Source organism: Topomyia yanbarensis, chromosome 2 (genome assembly GCF_030247195.1).
Source record: "Topomyia yanbarensis strain Yona2022 chromosome 2, ASM3024719v1, whole genome shotgun sequence".
Lineage (NCBI taxonomy): Eukaryota > Metazoa > Arthropoda > Insecta > Diptera > Culicidae > Topomyia > Topomyia yanbarensis.
The window spans coordinates 35,468,016-35,482,622 of NC_080671.1; the positions used below are offsets into that span (position 1 = coordinate 35,468,016).

At 41.3% G+C, this 14,607-nt stretch overlaps 1 protein-coding gene across 1 annotated transcript; it reads right to left on the minus strand.

The window, feature by feature from the left end:
* Positions 1 to 783: 783 nt before the first annotated feature.
* On the minus strand, positions 784 to 14,338 carry LOC131679422 (uncharacterized). Its single transcript, XM_058960154.1, has 4 exons — positions 12,617 to 14,338; positions 2,761 to 3,233; positions 2,193 to 2,709; positions 784 to 2,064 (listed from the first exon to the last, which is right to left on the minus strand). The coding sequence occupies exons 1-4, from the start codon at positions 14,336 to 14,338 to the stop codon at positions 784 to 786; spliced, it is 3,993 nt and encodes a 1,330-aa protein (XP_058816137.1).
* Positions 14,339 to 14,607: the final 269 nt, after the last annotated feature.

The following is a 14,607-nucleotide window of genomic DNA, read 5'->3' on the forward strand; positions in this document are numbered from 1 at the left end:
TATGCTCAATAGACCTTTCCAACCAGGTCAGGCATATTGTTCATAAACTAATTGCAGGCGATCGTGCTACGATCAGATGTTTAGACTGTAACGAACTCTTAATAAAACTCACCAATACAATGTGTGGATTCTTCTTGTGCATGTGGATTTCAAAGCAACGTACGATTAAGTGAAACAAAACAACTACAGTATATGAGCAACCGAAAATAAAAGTCACAAGGATAGAACATGCTTCACAAAACCCGTTTCAAGCATGTTAGAATATAAAAAGCGGGAATCGCTTATAAAGTTCTCATCCGTAAAACTCGGCAAGGATGAACCACCAGTATAAAAATCGCTTAAAAATCGTATATCTTGATGTTCAAGATTAAAAGTCGGCTAACAAAAACTACTTTGTAAGAATCGGATGTATTTTTTCCGGTTTTTTTACTGAAGGGTATTTTACCCGACTCTTAAAAAGGAATGTCCCAGTCCGATTTTTACACTTGAAGTTTATATCCGGTTTTTACATTCTAATATATTTGAAACGGGTTTAACGAAGCATGTTCTGTCCTTGCGACTTTTATTTTCGGTCGCCCATATGATGCATTCGATTTTTGTGAAGCTGAATTGATAAAAATTAAGTATTGCACCAAACGTCAAGACATACGGCTCCTCTAATTGAAGTTGATTGATGCACTCTCTAAATCATTGCTTAACTATCAAAGTAGCATTGCATCAAGCTGTATAGAACAATTATTCATGTGAAGCGCAACAAACATAATTCTCTTGTTACGCAAACGACTATCTTCTTACAAGTTTCCCATAAAACGTTCCCACAATGTATTTGTCATATGCTGGATCCTTCTCGACAACGCATCGCCAGTAAAGTTTCTCAACACCAAATGCCAAAAGTGCCAACCCACATCCTATCGCCAGTGCTATGAAAGCGGCCGTTAGTTTCTTCAAATCCATCGTAGCTTCCTGAGGCGGTAGTTCAATGTTGGACTGAAACTCCTCAATCGCGTCCGCAAGCCACTTGTTGGTCAGGCCTGCCTCTACTAGTGCACGAACATATCTATCGATCTTTGGTTTGAGGGGTGAGTTTTTCTCCATTCCGATCGAAATAGGCATGTGAACGGCACACTCTTCCATGATGTGAAGTGTTTCGCGAGCTTTCTCTGATTTGCGAGTAGCGCGCAACTGTTTCAGCATGTACACGTTGTCGTAGTAGGCAAAGTTACCTTCAATGATCCGTTCCAGAGCCGCATCCGCATTCGGGGTGTGTTCTAGCTTCGCCCCAATAGCCATCGATGGTTTATCTTGAGCAGTTTGGAAAAACAGCTTATTCTGTTCTCCCCAGGCTCCACATCTGATCGGACTCTCGGACAGATCTTTCAAACTATCGATTGTAAGCCGAGCTACCGGATTGGCTAGAATGGCAGTAAGTGAGGCTCGGTAAGCTACAACCAATAGAATGCAGTAGATCCAGTACCATCCCGTTAGAAGACGCAGAGGCCAACCTTTGGGGAGGCGAGGCAAGGAAACCAGAAGCAACATGCTATAGGTATAAATTATACAACCGGAGAATGTGTCAAAAATGTCCCTCGGAGGTAGAGGATCTTTCCATGGGTGAGCCTCCCGTTTGAATTGGATCATTTTAAGCATTTTAAGCTTGGTCATGTCCAATTGCTCATTTTTTGCCTTTTCTGACCTTAACTTCAGCTTTTCTCGACCGATAATCACAATTTTCTTTACCAATCTACGATGTATTTTCATAATCGGTTTCCGTTTCCTGGCGATCATTTCAAGATCTCTTTGGTATCTTTTATCATGCCGAACGTACATTAGCAATCGGGATAATGCATAAAACACCGAACCAATAGAGAAAAGTGATGTTAAAACCCCAGCCCACATACCAGGGGTAAATGGGAGTATCAGCGTCGTCCACGAGTTATCCGTCAACGCTTCTGGTGTGAGAAAGGTGAGACATTCTGTGTTGTATGGGTTGCTGAGATCCATTATCTCCAGGTGATACTCGGTGTGATGGAGGTCTGCCAATGCAAAATCGGCACGTCCTTCAGCCTGAAAGGTGAAATTCGTGCCAGTATTACCCATGATATTGCTTAAGAGCTTTATAATTTAATGTTTAAAATTATGCCACTGTAATATTTGTTTCTCAATATTCAAAAAAACGTAAAAAATAAAATTACCATTTCACCAAGTAGCCCGGTGGTGCCATTATCCGTAATCATTCCCCATTTTACCGACGTAGCGTCATCCGTTTCGTAAAAATCCATTTCAAATTTCATCGCCTCGGAGATGGCCTTCAAAAGCTCCACTTCGAGTCCGTAGAATTTCAAATGTTCGTCCGTGTCGTTATGAGTAGTGCGAAAAATTGCCGGCGTATGTTCCAATACCACCACTTTCATCGTTTGTCCATCCAGACTGACCGTTTTATCGAAAAATAACTTTTTACCGTAGCGAAATTTCCCGCCGTGCCAAAAGTCCAGTCTTCTCGATATGAAAATCCCTTTCAGCGGAAAAGGAAACGGAACGGTGCTGATTTCATAATGTTGATTACTATGGTTGTCCTTTGGCTTTCCGAAGATTAACTGCCTCACGAACACGACATTCACAATACGTTTCCAAAGGTAATGCAAGCTCGGCACAAACAGTCGGTAGTCATGCAGGAAGATGAACTTGGCCCGCGTGTTGATGATTCTAGTCCTGAATAGGAAATTACAATTATTTCAACAAAAAATTTGTCGTGTCTCCTACCTATCCCCGAATCTCAACAGTCTTTCCATTTGGATTCCATTGGCGAGCAGTATTACATAAGCACCACAACCGATTTTACGAATCTCTTCCAGCATGCACATGACCCGTGCTCCCGGGTCCAACGTGTCCTCATCTTCCGGGATATGCACTATAAACCGAGGATGGTTACGAATCTCTAGGAATAACTTATCCGTGAGGGAAATTCTATACAGGGAATCAGTAATGAAGGCGTAACAGTGACCTGCTTTCATTTTCACCACTAAATCCAACAATAATCGGCTGAAATCGGCCAGTTCGTTTTCATCTTCGAAATGTTCCAAAAACGTGCTCTTGTTGTGAGCCGCTATTACTTGAACGATTAGAAAGAATATTACCAGTATGACTGTTGGATGATACATCTGGATAATATTGCAGATTGCGTTGTTTTCCCACGAATTTCGTACGAAACTGCAAGTGGTAACCGCCGTGGGCTCCTAACGGTGTTTCGTAAATTTGAAATGTAAATGAGATATACATTTTTAATTTAGTTCCACTTGTACAAAACGTGCTTGAGAATGCAACAGGTTCGTATGCAAATGTCATGGTTGCCGATGCACCACGAGGATACAAACATATGCATGCAATCATCGACGTGCACATGCAAAACTCTCACTTTCATTTCTAATGTGCATGCCGATACTTTTACTGTGGATTCATAGTTGTTTCCAGTATGAGCGAGATCCGACCCATTTAAAAACCTCAACAGCATGACAGGCATTATTACTGGTCGCTAACTTCAGCTTGCGTTGACGGGGAAGGATAAAGGATATGCTAGATGGGAAGTGCTTATGCTTCATCTACTTAACAGAATTCATCAGTGTAGTGAATTTAAAGATTTAGTAGGGAGTAAGATCTAAGCGTTAGCCCCCCCGAGTCAAGGTTTACCAAGATGGATCCGCTGGTCCTTGGGTGGTATACTTTTGGTCCAAAAATATACCGTTAAACAGCATAGCTGTTGCACGGAAACTGACAAAACGTTACTCGGCCGTAACCGAGATTAAAAAGGTTCAGTCAGATAAACTGCGCGTAGTCGTTACTGACTTGAAACAGGCCAATGGTTTCGTTAGCAATAGCCTCTTTACGCTGGAGTATCGCGTCTACATTGCTTCTCGTGATGTGGAGATCGACGGTGTGGTAAGTGATGCGGGTCTAACTGTCGATGATCTGATGAATGATGGGGTTGACCGCTTTAAGGACCCTAACCTTCAATTAGTTAATTTTGGAGTGCAAGCAATTTCACTCAAAGTCCATCGAAGATGGGAATTACTATCCATCAGACTCGTTTCGCGTAACCTTCGCCGGATCTGCACTTCCGAGCTACGCTGAAGTGGGATGAGCTCGTCTACCTGTGCATCTGTTTGTACCGCGGGTCATGAATTATTCCAATTGCAAGCAGCTAGGTCACACGGCCACCTACTGTAGCAACAAGCAACGGTGCGGTAAATGTGGGGAACGCCATGCGGATGATACTTGCAGTAGGCCCGCTGAGAAGTGTGTTTACTGTGGGGAGAATCCGCATGCACTTTTGACATGCCCAACGTACAAACTTCGCGCGGATAAACTGAAGCGATCCGCCAAAGATCGCTCCAGACGCTCTTACGCAGAAATGCTTAAAAGAGCTGTTCCACTTATCTCCGAAAACCCATTCGCTCTCTTGCCAACTGACGATAACGCCTCTAACGACCCTTGCGAGGGGCATTCTTTGGCTCCGCTTGGAAACTCTAGGAAAAGACCTAATCAAAACTCACCTGAACTTTCTCGTAAGGGTCCTAGGTTGTCCCATCAACCTAGGACCCTTAATTCATCAACTGGAAGTGCTGGTACAAATCCGAAGATAATACCTCCTGGTTTTGAGAAATTGAGATACAACCAGGAGTTCCCAGCACTCCCCGGGGCACCAAAAATCCCAAGTGCTCCAATTTTACAGTCAGAAACTCAACCTAAAACGGGATTCCTTAAATTTTCTGACATTGTGGACTGGATATTCACAGCTTTCAACATTACCGATCCTATGAAAAGCTTGCTGGTTGCTATTCTACCAACAGTAAGAACAGTTTTAAAACAGTTGACTGAACAATGGCCCCTCCTTACAGCGATCGTATCCTTCGATGGCTAACTTATTAGACGGAATCAGGGATCTGATCACTGTTTTACAGTGGAACTACAGAAGTATTATCCCCAAAATTGATTCATTAAAACACTTGCTAAATTACAATCATTGTGATGCATTTTCCCTATGTGAAACATGGCTAACTTCTAATATAAACCTCAACTTCCACGATTTTAACATTATCCGCTTGGATCGAGAAGACTCATATGGAGGGGTACTTTTAGGGATCAAAAAGTGCTACTCCTTCAATCGAATCAACCTCCCTTCGACGCCAGCCATTGAAGTTGTCGCTTGTCAAACAACAATCAAAGGCAAAGATCTTTACATTGCTTCCATTTACATTCCTCCTATAGGGCCATGATGGGATATCGAAGACTCTCCAACGGGATTGAACACCTTGCCTCGCCCCGCCTGCTTCTTGGAGACTTTAACTCTCACGGTACAGAGTGGGGATGTCTGTACGACGATAATCGATCCTCGACAATTCAAGACCTTTGTGACAACTTTTCTATGACAATTCTCAACACAGGGGAAATGACACGGATTCCTAGACCATCAGGCAAGCAAGTGCACTGGACATCTCTCTATGCTCGACATCACTACGGTTAGATTGCAAGTGGAAGGTAATATCTGGTCCCCACGGTGGTGACCACCTGCCGATTGTAATTTCAATCACCACTCGTTCAAGACCTTCGGAACCAATCAATGTTTCCTATGACCTCACACGAAACATTGATTCGAAGAGCTACGCTGCTGAGATATCCAAAACTATCGATTCAACACAGGTACTCCCCCCGAAGGAAGAATAAGTTTTTGTCCAACTCGATTCTCGATATCGCGATTCAAACTCATCCGAAACGAGTACACACGTGAACACTCTAAAACGTTCTCCCAACCCGTGGTGGGACAAAGAGTGCTCAGACGTGTACGCGGAGAAGGCTGCCGCGTATAAAGCCTTCCGGAACGACGGGTTAGTCGCTAGCTATCGACTGTACGCGATATTAGAAAAGCGAATGAAAAATTTAATGAAAGCTACGAAACGCAGTTACTGGCGCCGGTTTGTCGACGGATTAACAAGAGAAACATCGATGAGCAGTCTACTAACAAGTACTAACGCGAGCGTGGAATATTCAAACCGTTGGATATTCGAGTTCGCCAAGAAGGTTTGTCCGGATTCCGCCCCGGCACAGAAAATCTACCGCGCCGCGTCGCCTCACAATACCGCGAACGAAACACCGTTTTCGATGGTGGAATTCTCACTTGCTCTCTTATCATGTAACAATAAAGCTCCAGGGCCAGGTATAATCAAATTCAACTTGTTGAAGAATCTACCAGACTCTGCCAAGAGACGCTTGTTGAATTTATTTAATAAGTTTCTTGAGGGTAAGATTGCCCCACATGATTAGAGACAAGTGAATGTCATCATCGCCATCCAAAACCCAGGAAAACCAGCCTCCGACCACAACTCGTATCGACCGATTGCAATGCTATCCTGTATCTGGAAGTTATTCGAGAAAATGATCTTGTTTCGCCTCGACAATTGGGTCGAAGCAAATGGCTTACTGTCAGATACACAATTTGGTTTCCGCAAAGGCAAAGGGACGAACGATTGCCTTGCGTTGCTTTCAACAGAAATTCAAATCAGTATTCTTGGATATTACGGGGGCTTTCGATTCAGTTTCTATGAACATTCTTTATGAGAAGTTGCACCACCATGGTCTTTCACCAATTTTAAATAACTTTTTGCTAAACCTGTTGTCTGAAAAACAAAAGCATTTCTCGCATGGTGATTTATCGACATCACGATTTGGCTACATGGGCCTTCCCCAGGGCTCATGTCTAAGCCCGCTTCTCTACAATTTTTACGTGAATGACATTGACGAATGTCGTCAATTCCTGCACGCTAAGGTAACTTGCAGATTACGGTGTGGTCTCTATTACAGATCCCAAGACCGTCGACTTGCAAGGACCACTGCAAAATACCTTGGACAATTTGTCTGCTTGGGCTGTCCAGCTGGGTATCGAGTTCTCTACGGAGAAAACTGAGCTAGTCGTATTTTCTAGGAAGCGTGAACCAGCGAAACTACAGCTTCAGTTAATGGATAAAACTATTGCTCAGGTTTCAACATTCAAATATCTCGGGGTCTGGTTCGACTCTAAAGGTACCTGTGGATGTCACATTAGGTATCTGAAACAGAAGTGCCAACAAAGGATCAACTTTCTCCGTACAATAACCGGAACATGGTGGGGTGCCCACCCAGGAGACCTAATCAGGCTGTACCAAACAACGATATTATCAGTGATGAAAATATTTTCTATAATAAATACAATCAAGTCGACTGCACCAAAACGTTCTACACTGACGGATCAATTCTCGACGGGTCCACAAGCTTCGGTATCTTCAACGAAAATCCTACTGCCTCATTCAAAGTCAATGATCCTGTTTCAAATTACGTCGCAGAATTAGCTGCCATTCAGTATACTCTCGGGATTATTGACACCCTGCCCTCAGACCATTACTTCATCGTTTCGGATGGTCTCAGCTCCATTGAGGCCATCCGTGCGGCGAAGCCTGGAAAGCACTCACCGTATTTCCTGGGGAAAATACGAGAATATCTGAGTGCTTTATCTGAAATATCTTACCAGATTACCTAGGTTTGGGTCCCGTCACATTGTTCTGTTGCGGGCAATGAGAAGGCGGACTCTTTAGCCAAGGTGGGCGCATTAGAAGGCGACACTTACGAAAGACCAATTTGCTTCAACGAATTTTTCAGTATCTCTCGTCAGAGGACGCTCGAAAGTTGGCAAACTTCATGGAGCAATGGGCATCTGGGACGGCGGCTACACTCTATTATCCCGAAGGTATCAACGAATGCTTGGTTTAAGGGCTTGGATGTGAACCGGGACTTTATACGTACGATGTCAAGGTTCATGTCCAACCATTACATGTTTGATACGCATCTCCGTCGTATAGAGCTTGCTGACAGTAATCATTGTGTTTGTGAGAATGGCTATCACGACATCCAGCATGTTGATTGGCTGTGCACAGAGTTGCCAGATCCCAACTAATAGATTCCCTTCGCGCCCGAGGTAGATCACCCTATGTGCCAGTCCGGGACGTCCTGGCAAGCCGTGACTACCCCTACATTTTTCTTATCTACACCTTTTTGAAAACTATTGATGTCCAAGTTTAATGCATATTCCCCTATCATTCACAGTAGAACCTCGTCAACCTCTCCCTGTATCTACAATAAGGCATTGCTTCACGAGTCTACGATGCATACCTTTGTTGATAACCGTCCATCCAGAACATCATGACACATGGCACAAGAACATCATGACAGCATCGGAGTGCCAATAATCATCCGAAATATCGACCCTCCCCTTGCCCCTGCGATTACAGGATGGAAACCACTACAATAAAGTGTACATATCCTCCACAATCATCAACCAGCCAACGAGAATGTCAATTTTACAATATGTATCCCACTTCCTACCTTTTTCCTTCACTAACATAAGAGGGGAGCAAGCCGCCCCTAAATACGACTTTCTCTTCCCCCACTAACACGTGCGACGTACCTTAAAAAATGAATTATCGGCCTCGTTAAGCTCTCGTATTTGGGCCTAAATAAACTGTTATATATAAAAAAAATTTGGTTTCACAAGTTGCGCATCAGTCCACTTTGGCAATTGTAATATTCAGGTACTCTCTAGGATGGATATAGTTAATTATGGTAAGTAATAGGTTTGTTCCAGTACACGGAAGTCACTCCGGAGTAAACAGGAGCAAAAAATCTTTGCTCCTTTTTACTCCGGTTTCTTACCAGAAGAAGACAAAAGAGAAGAAGAGAGTACAGGAACGACTTTCTCCGGAGTACTTCCAGTTTCTCCTGGTACTGGGACAGACCTAATATTTTAGAGTACTTTTCCTTCCACGGTGTTCCTAAAACCGTTATTAACTAAAAAAATGACCATAAATTTGTCATACGGCATTCGAAAGATACAGTATTCAAGCATCTTCTCAGTGAATTTCAAAATGATCCATCGAGGGATTCGAGAGAAATTACGATTTGAAGTTTTATGACACATTTCATAAGGCTACCAGCAAACACCCACGGGTTTGATCCTATCTCTATAAACAAAAAATATTTGTCTACTTATTTAGTACATGGCATTCGAAAGATATAGTAATCAAGTATATCCCCTGCAAGTTTGAAAATATTTCATTGACGGAATCGAAATTTATAACGGTTTGGATGTGGCATGCGGTCATAGATGGGTTTTCTACCAGACTTCAAGCGTGAATCCATGTTTGTCCATTGACTATTTAGATCGTTTATACGTGTCGCGGTTTTTAAAGGAAAACCTGACTATTTAATTACATAAATATAATGTACAAAAGGTGTTATTTATATGGTGCACTGAAAAAATATGAAAATAGGGTTGTCTGCCAAACGTTAAATATAATGTGCAAATTAAAAAAAAAAATGAATAAAAATTGGAATGTTTACTTCAAAAGGCCATATCTCAACGGTTTGTTGACCGATTCTAATTATTTTTTCATTAATGAACAGGTAGACGTTTCATCGTTAATTTGCATTAAGAAGAATATAAAATAGAGTCATCTACATCAATAAATAGACAATATAAATGATCTCAACTATATGTATTATCATTATTTAGTGAATATTTTTGTTTTAAAAATAGCAGCCTATCCATTTTTATATACTAGTTAATTGCAATTGCTGTATAAACATCTGAATGTCAAATTCTCATGATAAGTTCAATTTGACAATAAAACTGACAATAGTTAGTGATATGAGCAGATGAACTTGTACTAATAACATCGCCTTTGACCAATTTTAGCATCTGTCAACCCAACCAGCGAATCACGATTGTAGAAAATTTCCAACAAAAGCCATATCATAACATAAATTGATCTGAATCAGCAAATACCTTCATATTTTTTTAAATTTATGGTTTTATTTTTCGATGATTTGTAGTTTGCGTTTGTTGCATTCAACTAATGTATAGAAATTGATAGGTCGTCGTTTTGAATATAAAGATTTCACTAAATAGTGATTATACATATAGTTTATATATTATATTTTTCTTTTATGAAAATTAACGATGAAACGTCTACTTGTTCAATAATGAAAAAATAATTACAATCGGTCAACAAACCGTTGAGATATGGCCTTTTGATGTAAACATTCCAATTTTTATTCATTTTTTTTTTTAATTTACACATTATATTTTGTAGGCTCCTTTGTTACCGGAAATTAAACACCACTTATATTTATATATTTCACCGTTTATTATTGTTCGTTAAAATCTATGCCCAAGTAAATTGCGTTGCGACTGTCGCGTTCGGCATCCTACTTTTCACTGCTCGCTTTCCATGGCGAGTTGTACATTCTGCTCATTCTCTCTCTCTCTCTCTCTCTCTCGCATCCATAGATAGCTCTCTTCAGAATGTGTTCGTTACACGCAAAAGTATATTTAGTCAAAACCCTACAATCCCCCCTAGCTTTTATAGAATTAGTATGATATATAATCTTTGTGTCGAGCTGGTTCAGCTCTGGAACGTGTTGTCTTCCTTGGGACAGGTTCATGGGAGTTTGAGATTGATACGTCAGGTGGGTTTTCCAACTTCTTTAAATGTGTAACATTACGACGAAACTCCTTTCCTGTAGAGTTTGATCGTATGGTTGTGTCGCTTCCCTGTTTGCGAACAACGTCAAATTCTTCAGGTGCAAATATTGTCTCGAGCTTATTATCCCTCCTCATACGTTTAGCTACTACACGATCCCCTATATCGATGCCACTTCCTTGAGCATTTCTCTTATTATCGGTGTATAATTTCCCCTTCTGCTTGTTCATTCTATCACGGTCTCTAATTTCCTCATCTTCTAGTCTCATTGGTGGCACTAGTGGCAGTTTGTTCCTAATCTTTCTACCGAACATCAATTCTGCTGGTGACTTTCCAGTTGTAGAATGGTTGGTAGAATGGTAAGTTAGAAGATATTGTCTCATCTCTTCCCTCCAATCTTTTCCTAGTTCTTGCGCAATCCTCAATCGTTTCAATAATGACCTATTCTGCCGTTCTACCTCCCCATTCATAGCTGGCCAGTAAGGGATAGTATTCACCAATTTTATGCCATTAACATCACAATATTCTCGAAATTCTTCACAGTTTTCAGTTAGTTGGGGTCCATTATCAACACGCAATGTCAGTGGAAGTCCAAATCTGGAGAAGATTGTTGTCAATTCAGATATTGTGGCAGCTGCTGTAGTTGAGCTCATCTCGCAAACTTCCATATATCTACTGTAGTAATGTATCACTACAAGTAGATGCTCTCCTTCCGGGAGAGGACCAAGGAAATCAGCTGCAAGATCCATCCACGGTTGATTTGGTAATTCTTTTCGAATAAGTGGTTCTGGTGGATTTGGAGCTGACACTAGAGTACACCCTTTGCATTGTTTGACAAAAGACTCAACTTGTACGTCGATTTTAGGCCACCAAACATTTGCTCTTAAATGTGCTTTCATCATACGCATACCTGGGTGCCCTTCGTGAGCCAATTTCAAAACGTGTGCACGTAAACTTTTGGGTACAATAATTCGATCCACTCGCAGTAGAACATCACCTATGGTGCATAATTCATTTGAAATAACTTTGAACACCAGTGGCAAATCATCCAAATTTCCTTTTTCCAAACAGGTTTTGATCTCCATGATTTCCGTGTCCTTACGACTTTCTTCTACAATTTCTTCCCATTTTAGTGCCGCGGAAGTTGCAGCAAAAACAGCTATTTCACGAATGACAATTTCTTCATTTGGATCGAACGGAATAGCGTTTGCCGTAGACAATCGAGAAAGTGCGTCAGCTATGTTTTTATGCCCGGGAATATGTACTATTTTATATTCAAATGCCTGCAATCGCAGAACCCATCTTTCGATTCGAGCGCACGGTTTCGATTTTGGTGTAAATAGATATTGTAGAGCTTTGCAATCTGTCAGAAGGTCAAACTTTCTACCATATAGATACATATGAAAACGTTCTACACTCCACACTAACGCTAATGCTTCCTTCTCGGTCTGACAATACCGGGACTCCGTTTCTGTTAATGATTTGGATGAAAAACATGTCACACGTGAATCTCCATGTTGATTTGTTTGTAACAGCACAGCCCCCAAACCGACAGGACTTGCATCTGCCATGACACTAGTTTGATCCTTGGCATCGAAAAACCCCAACTGAGTCACTGCTGCCATTGAATTCTTAATTAATTCAAAAGCATCTATTTGTACTTGGCCCCACACGAATTTTGTGTCCTTTTTTGTCAATTCTCTTAATGGTTCTGAAATCGTTGCCAGATTGGGAATGAACTTATTCATGTAATTCGCTAGTCCCATGAAGCTTCTTACTTCTGATTCCGTCGTCGGTGACCGAAATGACAAGAGAGCGTCAACTTTCGCGCGAGACGGACTAATCCCTTGCTCTGAAATTTGATGGCCTAAAAACTCCAGCTCCTTCACACCTATCAAGCATTTTTCAGTATTCAATTTCACACCTCTATTTTTCAGAATTTTTAAGACCTACAATAACAATAACACATAATATACCACATCAAGTGAAATTTTATTTCTCTCTAAGATATCAGTATGCATGACATGAACTATAAAATAAACGCTTTATTTTACCTTTTTCAGATTTTCATCATGAATATCCTTCGTTTCACCCTCCACGATAATATCATCTAAATAATAAAAAGTTCCCTCGCATCCTGATAGTAATTCTTCCATTATCCGCTGGAAGATCTCAGGAGCCGTCACTAACCCAAATGGCAGTCGTTTGAAACGAAAAAGACCACGACTTGTTATGAACGTCGTAATATCTCTCGATTCCGGTGCTAACTCGACCTGATGAAATGCTTCGCGGATATCTAATTTGCTCCAAATCTTTCCTTTGCCCAGTCGAGCTATGTATTCCTCTACAACGGACATTGGGAAACGCTCTCGTACCACAGCCTCATTGACACGTCTCAAATCTAAACAAAGTCTAGGTTCTCCGGATGCTTTCCCAACAACAACTAGTGGTGACACCCACGTAGTTGGTCCTTGTTTTACTTCAATGATATCTCGTAACAGTAGTTGTTCGAGTTTCCTATTAACTGCATCTTCCATTGGAATAGGCACTCGGCGCAGTGGTTGAAAAACTGGTTTATATTCTGGATTCATATGAATGCGTGCCTGTACACCTGATATCTTATTAAATGCAGCAAGTGATTTGTCAACAACTTTATTAACTTCTATACCGATCTTCAATACACCAAGCTGTTTTGCAGTGAAGTCTCCCAACAGGTCTTTCTGTCCACCATCGACTACAAAAAATTCTGCAATCACTTGTCTCTTTCCGATGGCAATTTCCGCTTGAAAAGTTCCAACAATTTTCAAAGCTTTGTCGCTTCCATATCCTTTCAGGATTTTGGCTGAACCTTTAGTTGAGCTAATGATGTTTACTTTCTCATGCTTCAAAACTTCCCATGTTTTCACTGTAATGAGATTAGCATCCGCGCCTGAGTCAACCAGCATACTTACTCTAATGCCGCCAATCATAGTGGGCAGTACATTAATATCGTTTCCTCCATAAAACGCATAATATACCTTGTCTTCTACTGAAACGTTCCTCTCGGGAACACTATTAATTTGTTCTACTTTTGGTGGTTCGACATTGTATGCTCTTTTCAAATTTGACGCTACGGGCATTGTCCCTCTACGTTTAGAACCTTGTTTTAGACACACTGCTTCAAAATGTCCCAGCTGCTGGCACCTACGACATGTGCGACCTCTTGCCGGACAATCCATCGACCTTGCAATGTACCCGTCCTTACCATAAGAAAAACAAGTGTTCGGGCGAAAATCCTTTCCAGTTTTGCTAAGAGCTGGTCGTCTTTGGTCAAATCTGTACGGATTGTACACAGGAACAGGGTTTGCCGCCTGGCTTCTCCTGGTATATCTCACATCGTAGACTGCTTTGTCGCGCACAGAATCGGTAGTATCCTTTAAATCTTTTAACTGTTGTTCTGTAGCCTCGATTGTAGCGGCAAGCTCTTCAATCTCTCTCAATGATCTGTCTCGTTTCAAAATACTTTTTTTCAGTGCATCTGAATAGCAATTTTCAACCACAACATCGATGAGATAAATCTCCTTCAAAATCTCGCTGACTTCTACCGAGTGCTTTTCGAATCCACAATTTATTGCTTGTTGACGTAGACGCATCATAAAATGGGAAAACTTTTCACCTTGCTCTTGCTTGAGTTTCCTCAAATTTCTTCTCTCGATTATATCTTGTCTACCGCTTTGGAAGTACCCATCTAACAATTCAATCGCCAAATTGTAAACTTTGGGCTCTAGCGTTACCATTGGTACTTTATTGTGATCAGGTAAACTTTTAAAAATGCGTTGGAGATCTATTCCTCCGAGGTGCAATAACTTTGCTTTCTTCATTCGCTGATCTTCGACTCCGTACGCCTCAAAATAACATTCTAGGGAACCTTTCCACACCTCCCATTCTCGCGAAAGCCTATGCTTCTCAATCGCCTCGCATTTGAAAGGTGGAATTGGTCGCGACTCGTCCATCTGCAATTTTTTTTATTTTAATTATTTTTTTTATGTGTTTTTTTTATATATGC